At 41.7% G+C, this 17,531-nt stretch overlaps 1 protein-coding gene across 14 annotated transcripts in view; it reads left to right on the plus strand.

The window, feature by feature from the left end:
• The window catches only part of NRXN3 (neurexin 3), a 1,536,364-nt gene that overhangs the window by 124,670 nt on the left and 1,394,163 nt on the right, over positions 1-17,531 (plus strand). For 7 of the 14 annotated variants that reach the window (XR_007243535.1, XM_048485034.1, XM_048485036.1 and 4 more), the window contains exons 3-5: positions 1,082-1,099; positions 10,915-10,944; positions 14,713-14,724. The exons of 2 other annotated variants lie outside the window; for them this stretch is intronic. Coding sequence is in view for 11 of the 12 variants with exons in the window: in XM_048485034.1 (XP_048340991.1) it covers positions 1,082-1,099; positions 10,915-10,944; positions 14,713-14,724 (60 nt within the window). In the remaining variant the exon portion in view is untranslated. The remainder of the gene's footprint in view (positions 1-1,081; positions 1,100-10,914; positions 10,945-14,712; positions 14,725-17,531) is intronic. 5 more of the 14 variants (XM_048485035.1, XM_048485038.1, XM_048485043.1 and 2 more) reach the window with 1 other exon arrangement.

A 17,531-nucleotide genomic window follows, 5' to 3' on the forward strand; every position in this document is an offset into this window, starting at 1 on the left:
ACTAACCTGCTTTATTTATGAGATCTGAGATGATCTTGACATATGTGCTGTGGCAAATGTAAATACCTGGATGGCTAAGCCTGCAATAACAAAAAAAAAAGTTTATTTCTTTGTTTGCTTATTTGATGTTTTTCACCTGAATTTACTCAAGTGGTTTACAATATTTTGAAATGCAACATTCCAATTCAGAAGTAGACAGCTGTCTCACCCTTCCCTCTGTGCTATGTTGACTGTGTTGCAAGTGTTACTCTGGATTATAAACGTAATCAAATTTGTGTTTGGCAGACCCTCAGAATCTTTTCTGTTTCTTTCCATTTTTTTAAAAAAAACAGGGTTAATTTGATCACCTGGCAGAGCTTGTGCATTGTGTGGGGGAAAGATGAATGGGACGGTGTTTGGGTTGTATCTATAAATCTGAACATATGAAACTGCATTTCAGCAAGTCATACCATTGGTTCAATGCCCAGATTTCAACCTGCAAAGTATGGCCACTTCCTGGTGAAAGATGACCCATAGAAACACCAACAAACTCTGAATATTGTCTGCAGTGAAGGATGGTCAAAGGGAACAGTGGTCAAGAATAAGTGAAAGAGCTAGTTTCCCCCCTAGCTCTTTGAGACTGAATTTGGAGCCCAGCAACTGGTCATAAATTCCTGTGAACCCTTTCAGAAAAGGGAGCCAATGTCTCTCTTTCTCCACTATAACAAATGTTCTTGAATTTATGTGAATGAAAGTATCTTGTTGCTGGGGCAATTTTTTCTCTCGCTTGACTGAAACGGTGTGTAAAATGAAACGTCAACTATTCTTCTTGCAGGAGCTGACTTAACTTGGGTCTATCTGATTCCGGAACCCCTTGTTCTCTCCAGACAGATATGACATCAGTTTTATTTCTACATGCACAGTGGAGGAGGAGCCAAAGCCCTTTTCCCTTGCATGAATGGGTGTCTTGCTGTAGATGGGTGAATTTCAAGCAAACTTCTTCAACGAAGCTCAGCTGCTTGTTGGTGCATGTGTGTGTCTAATATGTTTTCTCTTTCTGTTTCTCTCTCTTTTCCTGCTTCCTATGAAAATGCTTCATTAGATGCCAGTCGTGTTCCAGGTGAGTGTTGCATTTGCTAGAGTAGAAGGTTCCCCTTTTATGGACAAGGGTGAAAATGAGTAAGAATTCCAACCATGAGAGTCTGAAAAAAACACTCAAGGTGGGCAGATTTGTACCTGCCAGAGGTGTCACGTTCCAGGGCACAGGCCTTCCAGTCATGTGGGATGTGTGTGTGCAGAATTGCCCCCCCCCCACGATAGCAGCAACCGCAGCCCATGGGCCACAGCAGGCCCAAAGCTGGTGGGCGTGGCCCCGGCACACAGAGAGCCGCTGGGTGCCAGCCGGGTCCTTGCAAGGACGCAAGGACCCAAACCCAGCTGGCTCTTGGTGACTCTCTCCATGCAGGGGAGGGTGCAGGGGCAGCAGTAGCTACCTCTCTGGGGGGATCAGGTCTTGCCCCCGGATGCCATTTTCTGCTGGTACGCCTCTGAAGGTGGGAATGAGGGAGGTACCCTGAAATGTCTTTTTCTGACGATATGGAAAATAAAGTAGTAAAACAAACTGTGCTGCAAATTGTCATATGAATAAAGAAGAATGCATCAAGTTCACTTGTTTTTCAAATTAATGCCTTTTTCAGATATTGATAGTGTGCCTACTTTTCTACCACCAAAGTGTAAATTTGCCATCAACAAAATATGCCATTTTATCTGAAATATTTAAGAGATTTAAAAACTAGACTGAAGCAAGAAGTGGAAAGCATTTATTTTAGATTTTTTTCAAAAAAACTGGTATCCCAAAATATTGATTGGACAGCATAGTATAAGGGCTTTTTTTTTTGCTTACAACAGGAAGATGAATGAACAGATTTTAGTTACCTAAATTCTATATTTCTCAAGTCCGAGGAAATATTCATCCATACAAAATATCCCCTTTCTTTCCCTTGTCCTGTGTTTTTCACTGCTTATGCATAGTCTTCACTTGCAAGTGAATCAATAAGGAGTTGGTTTGCTGACCACGGAAAGCTCATAGTCAGTGATCATCTACCTCTGAGAGAAAAAAAATGAGGGGCCGGAGTAACATTACACACACATGTACACAATTTTCATCCAGTTTTTTTTTTAATGAAAAGCAGCCTTCCAGGGCTGCAATAAGCAAGGAGCAAGGTGTTTAACTCTATCCCTGCTGGCTGTTTTTCTGATTGAAATTGCCCCTCACTATTCCCCCAGCATGCGAAAAAGATTTCATCCAACAGTGTAGCTTCAGGAAGAAGTAAGCACCCCCTCTCTGTCATCCTTCACTCAAAATTGGAGTGCCAATTGTTTTTTGTCTTTAAAAAAGTGGGCAAAAAGAGGTGTAGATCTACATGTAATGGCTATTTTGACTGAAAGTAGAGTCTATGCTTGCTTCAGACATTGCCTGTACAACATCTTTTATGCCATGGACTAGAAATGAATTACTTATATTTATTTTACTTTTATATACACACATGTACACACACCTCTCTACCCCAATTACCATTCAAGACAGTTTGTAAAATATATTCATGCCTAGATAATCAACTGATGACAACCAATATATTTATTACAATATTTATAGTATGCCTTTCCTCTTACCTCAAATACAGAGTTGCAAACTCCAGGTTGGGAAGTTCCTGAAGGTTTTGTGGGTGTAGTCAGGGGAAGAGAAGGACCTCAGCAGTATATAAAGTCTTACAGTCTACCCTCGAAAACAGCCCTTTTCTTTGGGGGAACTGATTTCTGCTTTGGAGATCAGTAATAATTAGGGTTGCCAGCTTTGGCTGGGGAAATTTCTGAAGATTTGGGGGTGGAACATGGGAAAGATGGAATTTGGGGAGGGGAAGACACTCCTTCTCAGCACTATCTATCAACCTATCTGGATAGCATGGGGTGTCTGCAACTTGGCACCAGGCAGGCAAGTCACCATGCAGTAAAAACACCTGGCACAGACCCATATATTTATATTTCTAATAATTGAATCACCAACTACCAAAAGCCCATCTGCCCCCAACCCAAGTGGGGTATCTTTGGCATGATATTGATCTACAACCCAAGGAAGGGGTCCCTTCCACATGCTCAGAGCCAGCCTGATCAGTGGAATCTAAACTCTAAGGGAACATGTTTGCCCATTTTTATGTCACTGACTCTCCCCATTTTTATTTATGAGGAAGTTCTGTGGGGCTGGTGAGGTTCTTTCCTCTCTTTATTAAACACATTTGTATAAATGCTGGAGAACTGTACTTACACCTTTGGAATCCTGGATTTAGTCTAGAGGACTTTCAAGTAAATCCCCAGTTGGCTCTGGAAGCAATTCCCATGCCTGTTTGATGGAAAGAAACCAAGCGAGCATGGCAGGCAGTGCGTTGAGGCATAAAGTCCAGTTCTCGCCATGTTGTTTGTTACATTCTGTAATTCTTTCCTGCTGCCATTTGGAGGTAGAAATGGCAGTCTCTAGGCCTAACTAGAACCATTCATTTTCCATCATGCTAACACAGTCTTTTTGTTCCAGCTGTTGCTACATATATAAACTCTACCCGATGTAGCATTGGCTGAGTGCAACAGGACAAGCTATAATTAAGAAGAACAAAAAGACTCTATCATCCGTAACGGCCTCAATCAGTTGTCATTTTAAGCTGGTTTTTAAAAATACGTTTCTCCTACTCCTTTATGTTTAGTGGTTTTCATTTTCCTGCTCTTTAAGTACTAAGAGCCCGAGGATAATTAGCTACCATAAAAAAAGCTGCAGTTCCAAGGTTTCCATTGTAACTACCCCATCCCACCAAAGTGCCCCCTAATAAGTCCTTAAACATGAGGGCCACTGTTTAATTACATTGCACTTTTCATGTAATTGTGCTGTGACGCTACTTTTTAAAATGTCCTTCTGGCTTCATGCAGATCCAGGGTTGGCCCTTAAGCACTTTGTGCAATTAGCAACACTTAATTTTTTACTTTCATATGGAAAGCAGAACTGTACACTTCTACCAAAAAAGAGAGAGACAACTTTAATTCCTGAAAATGGTACTCAGAGATCAAATGCAATTAAAACTAACCTTTTAAAAGAATATATGAATAATTGGCAATCATGTTGTGCTTCAAGCTTTGAGGTTTAGGGTGCCCTGCCTCCAAATATCACATTGTTTTATAGATGCATCTGCTTTCAAGCATGTGGTCAGTTTTAACTTTGTGCTTTCTCTTTCTAACCCCAAATTAAAGTTAAAATGAATTGCTTAGGGCTTCAGAGGGACAACTCAGGTCATCACTATATGCTATGTTTTTTTAAATGATTTAATTAAGTTTTAAAAGAAAACATACAGAAAATTTATCCGTAATCATGAAATAATAATATGAAAAACACTGGAGCTATAAATTAGGTAATTTCCTTTGTGTTCTATAATAAAGGGTGAGAGTATCAAAAACTATGTCATGATTCTTTCCCAGAAAGAAAGGAGAAAAGAAGAAAGAGAATGATTAAAAGAAGGATATTGGTTGGGTATATAGAAAAGAACCCAACCTTCTTAACCTTTGTGCTATAGTAACCAAACACGCCTACCTTTGAAGTGACTCTGACAAAAAAAATATTCCCCCCACTTTTCTGACCAAAAGTGATCACAGGAATATCTACTGTGTTGGTGGCTGCATGTGTACACTCAGTTGGGACCCTGTCCATTTCAGAACTGAGTCCCATGGGGAATTCATTTGAATGCCAGTCCCTGTTTCAGATGGGTCAACTGTAGTGTAGTTTGTGCCTTTGAAAAGTTTCTTTTAGGTTTATTGTCAGTACCACTTACATTATACAGAGAACATTGACTGGAATTGTTTCACACAAATTATTTTTAATAGGATCTTGGTACAAAGCACATGTGTGAGTTGTTCTGAATGATACATTCAAGTATTATTGGTCATGAACATTTTAAAACTAACTGAAGACAGCATGTGGGAGTAGTCCTGCAACTTTACCTTTTATTTCTGCTCTTCTAACAAAGCTGTTGCCAGCAGTTCAAACATATACAATTTCATTTTAAGCGATACACATTAGAAGAATATACATACCTTGCAGGAGAATAGCTGAACCATCGGATCTTTGATTAGGTATTCTGTTACAACAATTTTGCTATTATGAATAAAGGCAGACAACAGATGGGGGCCTTTCTTCCCAAATCTGTCAAAAATGATCTTCCATGAAAGGCTTTGTCTTTGTCAGAAATAGAAATAACATGAGACTCTGACTAGAGGGCATTCCTCAGGGGGCCTGTAGGCATGGCACAAGGCTGCTCACAAAACAGAGGCAACTGAATGAATACATTATTTATTACTGTTAAAGACCGGCACGAAAATAGGTACAATACCAGAAATATTTACATAAGGACAGATAAAACTGTCTGATTAAAAGTGTCTACTCTCTGATCACAGTAAGTGAGCAGAATGAACCAAACTATTGCATACTTTGCCTATGCTGCAAGATAGATGGATAGAAACAAACAAACAAACCCACTCCATAGCACAGAGTGGTAAGCAGCAGTACTGAAGTCAAAAGCTTTGCACGCAACCTGAGTTCAATCCTGACCGAAGTAAGTTGCAGGTAGCTGGCTCAAGGTTTATTCAGCCTTCCATTCTTCTGAGGCTGGTAAAAGAAATATCCATCTTGCTGGGTGGAAACATGGATGACTGGAGAAGGCAGTGGCAAACCGCTCCATAAACATAGTATGCCCTAGTAAATGTCATGATGTGATGCAACCAGTTTTAGAGAACTGATTTCTTTTGTATTTTTGTGTTTTTTGCATTTTGGTCTGCAGGGGGTGCATTTTCAAAGCTAGTTGCACCACAAGACAGTCTCTGGATGAGACCCTGAACTTTTGGTGCCACTAGCTTTAAAATGTGCCCCTGACAGGAACCCCAAGAAATTGCCCAATATCCTCTGCTCTGCAGTGCCTTGGCACCATTGTAGCCAATGGGGAATTTCTGTGCAGGCTGCACATTTTTGAAGATAGAGGCACCAGACTTTCAAGGTGGCTCCAGTAGACCCTCCTGGAAATGCCATACATGCTTGGTGAACTTTGCTTCTGGGGGTTCACTTTTATGGGCCACCAAAATGCTTATTTTGTTTCCCTGCTCCTACACACGAAGCCTGCTGGCTGAGCTCTCTCAGAACTCTGTCAACCTGCCCCCCCCACAGCTTCCAGAAGCAAAGTTCACCAAACCTGGGTGCTACTACCTCTTGGAGCCACCTTGAAAGTCTGGTGCCTCTATCTTCAAAAATGTGCAGCCTGCTATTATGCCCAGCTGGCTCTATGCTGGAGATTTGGGGGGAAGGGCTCTGAGGGGGGGGGTTGTTCTAGGTATGGGCATCTAATTTCTTGCAGGGCTTATGGTGTGAGTCTACTGAAAGGAACCAGTCAACTTTGCTAAAGTTTGGATGACTGGGCACTCGTTCTGTGGGCATCAGGTTCACCTTCAACTCGGTGCCCACAGCATTTGCTCCTCCCAAGCAAACTTTAGCAAAGTTGGCTGGTTCCTTTCAGGAGACTCACACCAGCAGCCCTGCAGGAAATTTGACGCCCCTACCCAGAACAGTCCCCCCGAGCCCTTCCCAGATCTCCAGCACAGAGTCAGCTGGGCATAAAGCAAATCCCATTGAAGTCTATGGTGGAAAACGCTCATTAATTTTTTCCACCATAGAACTTGCTGAAGAGCCTGGCAGATTCTCTTGGCTGAGTTATCTCAGAACTCTTTCAATGTCCACTCTCCCACGGCCCCCAGAAGTTCACCAGGACTGGATGCTATTACCAGGAGGGCCTCCTGGAGCCACCTGGAAAGTCTGGTGCCTCTACCTTGAAAAATGTGTAGCCAGTGCTCACGCACTCAGAAATTCCCTGTAGGCTACAATGAAGCCACTGCAGAGCACAGAAACTGCCAGACTCTTCAGCAAGTTCTATGGTGGGAAAAAATAACTTCTCCCACCATAGACTTCAGGGGGAATTGCTGTTATGCCCAGCTGGCTCTGTGGTAGAGATTTCAATGGGGGGCACTCTGGTGGGGGTCTTGCTCTGGGTAGGGGCACTTATTTCCTGCAGGACTGCTAGTGTGAGTCTCCTGAAAGGAACCAGCCAAATTTGCTAAAGTTTGCTTGGAAGGGGCAAATGCTATGGGCACTCAGTTGAAGGTGAACCTGATGTCCACAGCATTTGCCCCTCCCAAGCAAATTTTAGCAAAGTTGGCTGGTTCCTTTCAGGAGACTCACATCAGCAGCAGCCCTGATGTAAATTAGGCACCCCTACCCAGAACAACCCCCCCAGAGCACTCCCACCCAAATCTCCAGCACAGAGCCAGCTGGGCATAACAGCAAGTCCCATTGAAGTCTATAGTGGGAAAAAACAATTAATTTTTCCCACCATAGAACTTGCTGAAGAGAACTGGGAGATTCTGTGTTCTGAAGTGGCTCCATTGCAGCCAATGGGGAATTTCTGGGGGAGGGCTGTGGGGTGCACATTTTTCAAGGTAGAGGCACAAAACTTTCAGAGCATCTTTGGGAGATTGTCTTGATGACACCACCCAGGTTTGGTGAACTTTGCTGCAAAGGGCGGTGGGAGATGGGACCTATTGTTTTGGGGGCCCATAACATTGACCCCCCCCAGAAGCAAAGGTCACCAAACCTGGATGGTGTCATCAAGATACTCTCTTGAAAATACCCTGAAATTTTTGTAGCTTTACTTTGAAAAATGTGCACCCCACAGCCCTCCCCCAAGAAATTCCCCATTGACTACAGTGGAGTCAAGGCACTTCACAGCACAGAATCTGGGGAAATGTCTTTGGGTGACTGTTAGGGGTGCATTTTTAAATCTACTTGCACCAAAATTTTGGGGTCTTATATGGAGACTGTTCTTATGATATCCCCCAAGTTTGGTTCAGGGAGTTTAAAGTTATGGACTCTCAAAGAGGTAGCCCCCATTTCCTGTTAGCTCCCATTGGAAACAATGGGGGATGGGGCACCCATTTTGGGGGTCCATAACTTTGCTTCTCGTGAACCAAAATTTACCAAGCCAGGAAACCATCATCAAGACAGTTCCCGAATCATAACCTGAAATGTTGGTGTTGCTAGCATTAATAATGCGTCCCCTGCAGGCCAAAATGTGAAAAAGCACCAAAAATACAAAAAAATTCAAACTCGAATTTTCCAGATATACTTGAATATTCGGATATATCTGAATATGTTATTTATCTTATTCTGGCATACAGATAATTTTATGCCCAAATAAATGCGAATCTGATTTTTACCGAATTTTAGGGTATAATCAGCTAGGGAATAAAGGAATTAGGAAGGCTAATTGTGTTGAGACTGAGTAGTGTTTGCATACCCTTTGTCTTCTGAGGGCTGTGGCTTATCTAGATTGCAATGGCAAAGCCTTCAGGAAAGACATTGTTTGCTGCTATGCATAGTTGATTAGGGAGCAAGGTAGAGAGGAATGTTGCAGGTATAGGTCCCTATTTTAATATCAAAGTCCAGAATTAAGATTTAGCTTCCATTTTAGTCTGAACTGTCATGACACCAATAGAGAGGTGACTGGTAGGGCATATCTCAGAAACTGACCCCCTATCCTGTCATGGACTTGCATGCCAACAAGTCAACTTGACTTTCTTGGGCGACACAGAAGAAACACATACTATCTGAGTTCCAGACTGCTGGATCTTACACTTAGGGGCAATGATAACAGGAAGAGCTATTGGTAAAAAGAGCTATTTGGGTGGAATAGAGTGAGTTTTTGTTAATGTGCAGATTGTACATGGGATTTATGGGTTATCCATATGCCAACGGCTTGAAAAGTGGACCCACTAAAAACACCTGAAGGTTCTTGTGAACTAACAGAACACTGGCAGAAACATTTGGGGGGTCTAGGTTGTTTCACCCAGTAGGTTGACTCCAGCACACAATTTCTATGTGTGCTAGAGCTCTTGTGCAAGGAGAAGTGCAACAAAAAGGCCATGGTGACCACTTGTGCTAAGTAAAACTTATTGTGCCCCACTTGTATTTCTGCTTGTGCAAGATCTTATTCAACCAGTTTTAGAGAACTCTAACGTGCAGGGAGGAAGGTGGTAGGAGCTGCAGGATATGTTGTGCAACCAGAATGGCTTTAAATATATTCATGCACAAGATCTTTTACATGACTATATCTGAACCACTTACTATGTGGTTCATAGCAAACCAATCAATGGCTCATTCCGCACGTGCAGAATAATGCACTTTCAAACTGCTTTCAGTGCTCTTTGAAGCTGTGCGGAATGGCAAAATCCACTTGCAAACAGTTGTAAAAGTGGTTTGAAAACGCATTATTTTGCGTGTGCGGAAGGGGCCAATAACTCCCAATTTGATTGACATGTAGGGCAATTCCTCAAGAAATTCAGACATGATTCTAAATTATGAGGAACTGAACTGTGGGTGTCGCTTGATTATTTAAAAGTGATTCTACAATTAGAAATTGGCTACCGAACATGGCCAATTTTTTTTTACCAGTGGAAAGCAAGCTAGATGGTGATAAGTCTTCCCCCTTCTGTACTATTACTAAATTATCATGGTTACTCTTTTTGTTCTCCAACTAGGTGTTATAAAAATATAAAACCTCTAGCAAACCTCCATGGTTTCCCATTGCTTCAATTTCTCTGTATTTATGATCACTGTGATTCTGCTTCGGCATATCTCTGGACCTCAGCTGCTTTTACAGCATTCATCAGAACTAAAAACAATTGATGCCTTCCGAGATATCTGTGGAAGAACTAGTTGTAAATGGACTAGTAATATCTCCAAATGAAATTTAAAATATAGCATACCATTATATTAAAGTTGAAAACAGCACGGGAGAACATGTCCCAGTCAAAGCAAATCTACTCCTTTTTTTTAACTAGAGGAAAAATACCCCCTGATTGCTAAACCTGTTGTTTCTTATACACTCTCCAAATCCTTTATAATCTTTTGCAATTTAAACATTTGTATTCAGATTTTTACTGTTATTACAGATATTAATCCCCTTTGGAGAGGAATTCTTTTGGATGAACATTTCCTTTGGATGATCTGGGTTTTAGATTTCTGACATGGTCTAAGAATAGGAAAAAATGAAAACAGTTATTAAAAACACAGAACTACCATTGATTGAAAAACCTGAGGGATTCTTCTGGTACCTTAATTCTCAAAATATTGATTACATACAGCATGTCTGGTTTATGAATATCTTCAATAAGTAGGCAGAGCTGCGTGTGTGCTTATATGTGTCTGTATGAATTGCTCCCATGTATGAACTATGTGCCTATATGTATCCTGGTAGCATTGGGGTGTTCACATACACATGTGTACCTGGGTGTATGTGGTTGAAATATGCTGGTATTGAACTTGAAAATAAAATCTATGGGAGGCATATGATTGGATTCTGCAATGGCTTCTAACATTTTAATCAGTGATAAGTGATAAATTTATTGGAAGATACCCAGACTGTTTAATAAAAATGAAGGTGATAGCTTGCATAACCTTCTGTTAGAGCAATTTCTGCTCACCTTTCGTATATTTAACAGAGAAATCTGATTGTGGATGTATTTGTTTTATTAGAGACAGTTGGTGTTTTTTTTACTGGCATCAATGGGATGCTAATGACATTTTTTCTCTGTCTACGGACCAAGCTATCCCTTTTTTGATAGGGGAAGCTTTGGTGCATGTGCATGCAAAGAGTGCGATACCCATACTTATTGCTCAAGTATGTGATGATCTCCAATATTATTGGGCTATATAAATGGACAGATACATGTGTTGTCTTAGATTTGTCTTTCTATTTCCTACTTTTTTTTCCTTCTCACTTCCTTTCTTTCTCTTTCTCAAAGGACTTTCACACCTGATGATGGGTGAACAAGGTAAGTCTTCCCTTTCCTACTATGCCAGTGGCTGAGTGTGGCCATGATGACCCATGCTTCTTCCTAGTTTGGGCTTGGCTTGCATAAGCCCACCTATCCAAAGCAGTACAACTGCTTTGTGTTCGCCCATTGCCTTTCCATCACATTTGCTGAACTTTGGGCTGTATGACCAGTGCTCAAGAGAATGATCTTTGGAAGTCTGGTATGTTGACAGTGAATTGGTAAGATGAATGCAACCTTTGAAGAAAAACCTAGAAATGCTGCTTCTGTTCATATCCACTACCCGTTCATAAATATCTGGCATAGAAAGTTTACTTGCTTGTTAAATGCAACCTTCAGAATTCTGATCCCCTCTTCTGGGCATTTTTCATGGCATGACCCCAGATCCTCATACACCTTTATGACACTTTGCAACCAAAGGTCTTTATAGACTCTTCAAATTAAAATATTCAACTATGTATGGAATACACTATTCCAACAGATGAATTTTCATAACCCAAGGCTTGCCGACTAAAGGACTGAGCTCTAAATCAACAGATCCTGTTCCTGTAGTTCAACCCAGATGTTCTTGTACATTGATTGAATTTGGCAGAATGGGCTCATCAGTGCCTTGCTGGGCTTTCAGTGGTGACATAAGTTTTGTAGAGCAAGGAGAAACACATAAGGAGAGATGAAAACCAGAAAGAGGCTTCTAAGCTTCTAGGACCAGATCTTCGGGACTCTTGATCCACTGTGAGATCATAGCTCTGTCTGGATATGGCAGGTATAGGAGAACTTGTAGTGTGACTCAGATGAGAGAGATGGTGGTTTGAGCCGGAGGCTGATACCATTACTTTTTTTGCCTCAGGTATAACTGGCCCTGCTGGTTAGCATGTCTCCAGCTTATTAGATATAATGAATATAAGTGAGTGGGTTGGATCCGGCCAGCTTTTTCAGCTACTGAAAAATAAGGGCCACGAGGATTATGAGCCTTCCATGGGCAAAAGTCATGTGGGACAGGGGCAGCAATAAAGAAGAGCGTGAGTGAAAAGCTGGCTGGATCAAGCCCAACAGATAGAACTAAGTGATTCTTCCATCATGGGGATTAAGAACTCCACTTTAGCCCAAATGTGCAGGGACAATATTCTCCAGCTAGTTCAAGAAACAGGGGGAACTAAGCTGGGGACATGGAACCAGGAGGATATTCAGAACCCATAAAACCATACTGGAGCTCAGCTATTCCAATGGTGTTGATCCTGTTTATTTTTCTGAAGTATTTCTATCCTACCTGTCAGTCAGATTGGTTACCACAACTGTTTACAGTTAAAATATAAAGCTAGTGGCTGAAACACACAGTTTCATTTTGAGCTGCAGTGGCATAAGCAAAGACATGTGTGTTGCATCTGTCACAACAGTTTGGTGCAGGCAAGTCCCACAGAGCCATTCAGTTTTACTTGACAATAAAAAAATCCTCTGTTTCAAAGTTATTGTTATGAAAAGGACAACATAGCCTTTATTTTCTCTTGTGGGAGCTGCTGGGTCTGAAAAAAGGAATTGAGTCTGAAATAGAAAGGGCTTAGCAACAGCAAAACCAGCACATGTGTAAGGCCCTTTCCGCACGGGCCATTTAACTTGGGTCAGGACCGGGATTAAAACTGTTCGGGGGCAGGAACTTCAAATGGCCTCTAAATTGGCACTGCCCCAGGTTAAATAGCAGAACCTGGGATCCAGTGTTGCCTCTGCCCCTGTGCGAAGGATCCCCTGTGGCAGGCACTGATTTTGTCTGCTTTTTTGGGTAAACTTTACCTTTTCTCCTGCGCAGCTCCACAGGAGAGGGTGACCAACCCTCCGGCCCCCAAGGCGTCAGCCTTGGCCATGGGGCCTGCCCCCTCATCTTTGCGGGGCTGGGCAGGGAAGAAGGTGAGTGTAAAAAAAAGAGAACAAGCCTCCACATGGAGGTGCATCCTCAAGCTGCGGCAGCCATGGTGCTGCTCGCACAGGAGCATGTGAATGGCCTCCGGGGCTGCAACGGGATCATGTATCCCAGTTTGAGCCCATGTCCCTGGACCATGTGGAAAGTGCCTAATCATCGTGGTGAAGACATACTTTCTACTTCCTGCTGAAGTAGGTTTTGAACAGGTCATGGACAGGATGCTGTGGAATCTGCGCACCTGATTGAGAATACTGAAGGATGGCATGGCCAACAGGAAATGACATGACCAAGCACAGGAGAACTGATGCCTTATCCAAGTTTCAATATGGACTAGCAATCTGGGTTTCTTCCAAGAGACCTGATCTCAGTTTCTGTGGCTATTTCTATTACATTATGAGCCTATTCCTCTCTATTCATAGTAGTTGCCTGGGCTCCAGGGATTTCTTCAGTTGCTCTCCGCCCTCCACTTCAATGTTCGGCTGGTCTGATTCACTAAGTAGTCACATAGAATAAACTGCCATTGAGTAAACCATGTACCCAGCAAGTCCCAGCCACCTGTAGCTGGTTGTAAAAACTGAAGCCAGTAGGAACTCTGGAGCATGATCTATGAAAATATCAGATTCATGTACAAGCATTGTAGAAAGGAATACACATCCATAGAATCTGTGATGCAATGACTTTTTAATACAGTATGGTGTCACTGCTCCATTGGTTGCAAGTTGAAACCCATTTGAAGAATGTCCTAGGGATGAAAGCATCTATTTGGGCCAAATATTCATATCCCCCTGTTCAATGCAGGAAATGCAAAACGGTGGTGTTCCTGAAAGATGGTTGTCTAGTCTCTGCTTGAACACCTCCAGCAAGTGACCAAGTAGTAGGTAAAATCCCTGAATTGCTCTTTAACTGCATCTTCATTGAAATTTGGAACTTAGGCCCATTAAATCTAGTTTTGCCTTTTGAAGCAGCAGAGTGCAAAGACTTCCAGCACGATAGTCCTTGAAGTAATTGAAGAGTTCGATCGCCCCTCAGTCTTCTGTTCTCAAGGCCAAACACTCCCACTAACCTTCAGCCTTTCATCACATGACCTCAGGTTGTCTATGATCAATGATCATGGTTTTCATCTTGCCTCCTTTTGCCTAGTGAACAAGACTAGGAACTGTTGACCAATGACATTTTGCTACATTGCCCTTTATCCATCTCTTTGGGTCAAGCAGTTGCGACTGTACTTTACTATTCTTTCCTGCTCATTCTCTCAATGTTTTCATTCTGATGAATATTTATATAGTATGTGTAAACGGCTAGTGTAGTTGTGTGAATGGGTATGCCTATAAATACATATTATATACAGTGGTCATATAATATAGCAATACAGTGTGTATTTGTGCATCCGAAAAGACTGCACAATCAAATTCATCCCATACCATATACTGGTAAGGTGGAAAGTATTGAACTAATATGTTTCCACAGGATCGCCTCTTCCCTTTTCCCCATGTTTTGAGTTTTTTTGGTGTTTTTAATTTGATGTGAAATGCTGTGTAATGCTGACTTGCTGTTTTTGCATGACAGTTTTGCCTTTCTTCGTGTGCTGTTAGAGCTAAAGAGACAAAATACTGCCTTTATCTGTGCCGCATGGTTTGCAGTTCCCTCATTTTTATTTTTAATGTTTGCTTTTGCGGTATTTATTCTTTTGGAGCTGTACTCATGTGCTTATTGTCTGTAGGTGATACAGATAGTGATCTAATTTTATTTGTTTTTACATTTCTTTTAATCCTTCCTGCTCTTTTCTCTTGCCTTCTCCCTGATGGACACTTCTCCGTACCTGTTCTTATGTGGATGTACAACTTCATACCTTATAGGTAGAAGTAAAGGTATAGATCATTTTCTTTTAAAAAGAATCATTCTGATTAAGTGCTTGTTAAATGTTTGGATGTTATGTAGAACATCTTTGGGAAGTGCTTGTGCTCCCTATTAAGAATAGATGCCTTTCCAATTTATAATGAACTGTGACCACTGTGAGAAGTTTGGTAACTGCAAAGTTTGGTTATCAAAGGATGTAGATGGGGGCATGCGGAAACCAGTTGCCCCTCTAGTACAGTGGCCACTTTTGGAAGTTTTTAATGACCTGATGACATGCCAGTAGTTGGCATGTTCAGTAGGCCTTTACTCAGTTACAGGCGTATGTCGAGTGTTTTGTGATATAGGTTCAGTCGAGCCAAAATATGGAATCCATGTAAGGTGGGGAAGACCATGACACAAAATACATCCATTTGGTGAAGGACAAATTATGTTATTTCTAAATGATTTACTTTGCACCCTTCCAGATTCATTGATTTAACATGGTGCAACTTTGCCAAGAATTTGGCTGCTACACAGATGTATAGTTTAGGAAAAGGAAATGGGGAAATGATGCTGAAATTCATGGATTACAGAATTTAAATGAGAAAAAATGCTAAGTAGCTGCAGTGAACGCAGTTACAGGGAATGGTTTGTTTGGAAGAGTCTTAAATTATGAGAGTGTGGTAGGAGGGGCCAATCAAGGGAGGTAAGTGGCTTCATCCAGATATACTCTTTAGTAGAAGGGTAAGGTCATTTAGTAGAAGGACAGTCGTCTACCCATAATTATGGCTATTAAAAAAAGCAAAAGCAGTTTGTGTGTACCATGGGCCTCCTCTTGAAGTAAGTGGATGGAAAAGGGAAGATTGGAAAAATTGATACCTTGTTCAAATTTATTCAAATGTGACCAGCTCTTGCAAGTCATCACAGAGATTGCTGCATTTTCATTTGTTGCCTACCAAATACATTGTTTGATGATTTCGATGGTATGGCATAGAGGCCGTGGAATCTTGAATTTCTATGACTGAATTCCAGCGCTCCACGGGATAATGAAGAGTAGGTGAACACTTCTCGCTTCTACTTCCTACATGATGTAACGTGTGATGGACTTGTGCCACAACGAACATATGCCTGCTCAATTCAATTCCCCATCGAAACAAAGGAGAAAAGATAACACAAGTAGAATTGTGTGCATTTTTCGCCTCCATGTGGAACATCTAATATGAAGATGTGGTCATAGTGGAAAGGAAGTTTCTGTTCCTTTGTCACTCATTGAATGTCTGAACCAGGCCTAAAGAATTTATCAGATTGTGCAACAATGAACTAGATGAGATAAGTATCACATACCCTAGTTGTAAATGTTATGCTTCCTGTAGGTCACCTGGACACTTATTCTATTAAGTACACTTAAGCTGCACTGATTCTGCACAACTTTGTCCCCAAATGTTTCTTACATTCTCAGTGGCATGATGCTACAAATATTAAAAGTTGTCATCTATTCAACTGCTATCTTTTCTTCTCAGGTTGGCAAGGATAGATAATAAGGCAGGGCAACAGTATAAGATGGTTAGTTGGCAACAGCTCCTATGACAAATTCTATAGCTATGTATATCTGCTGTCTTTTGTAACACATTCTTCTTTCTGGCTTGGGAAGTATCTACCTTGGAAAGGAACTCACTTTAGTTGTCAATGGAATCTCTAAGGAATAGAAGACCTTTAGAGACCGGACCCATGTCTGAATGAACAGATCATGAACAGATCATGGATGACTTAACTGATGTACTAATATTTAGATAAAGTCAGTGCTAAGCGGTATTATGCCAGTGAATGGGAAAAGAGGACTATAGTTTCTAAATATATTAAATGTATTATAGATTATTCCTTAGATCATTTACCTTATATTCAACAGAGACATCATGTGTAGTAGAGAGTAGATTTCATGAAGCCAATACAGCCACCCATCTGCAGAGGGTATGGATATATACACACACAAACACACACATGCCAGAACTTGTGCACAAGAATAAAATATGGATTTTGACATTGACACTGACATTGAATAGTGTTACAAACTGCATTTCCTATTGTTGTGAATGGACTATGTAGCATGCCATTACATTACTACTACACTATCGGTCAATGTGCCTGTAATGAGTATTGCTGTAAGACTTAATAGAAAGAGCTTCAAGTTAACAATCTGCTGTTGAAAAGTCTATTTAAGGTATTTGAAAAAAAATATTTACGAACAGGTAGCCCAATCAAGAAGGGGGAGAGGCAAAGCACATTCTGGAAGCAGTGCTGGCCCATGCCAACATGTTTGCTCACCCTCCGGCATAAGTGGCACCAACACTGGTGAGGAGGGCAAATAGGGCAATGGGTGGAAATCATGGACTTCTGTGGCACCTGACCCAGAAGAGGCTTCTGTCCCCAGAGCTGAGTCAAAATAAAGGAGAATGCCACTGTGGCTGGGGGCTGACTAGGGGTGTTCCCAGGGGTGCACCTGACAGCAGTCAGCCTGTACCGAACCTTTGGCCCAGGAATGCCCCTGGTGCAAGTTTGCAACTTATGCCATGGAAATATGCGGTGTAAGTCCCTTTTTTCAAGGCAGTTTTGTGGGTGGCCACTTCCCCTGCATCTCCCAGAGCTCCACTGGAGCTGGCACAGTTCTGTCTCCTCTGTGCCATCCCCAGCCACCATGGAGCTCCCCTCTCATCAGGATTGGACTGTGTATCTCCCATTGTATGGATTGATTGCTTGACTTCTGCCATTAAGGCAGCCAACTCTTGGTTGAGAAATTCTTGAAGATTTGGGGGTGGAGCCTGGGGAAGGCAGAGTTTGAGGG

Source organism: Sphaerodactylus townsendi, linkage group LG02 (genome assembly GCF_021028975.2).
Source record: "Sphaerodactylus townsendi isolate TG3544 linkage group LG02, MPM_Stown_v2.3, whole genome shotgun sequence".
Lineage (NCBI taxonomy): Eukaryota > Metazoa > Chordata > Lepidosauria > Squamata > Sphaerodactylidae > Sphaerodactylus > Sphaerodactylus townsendi.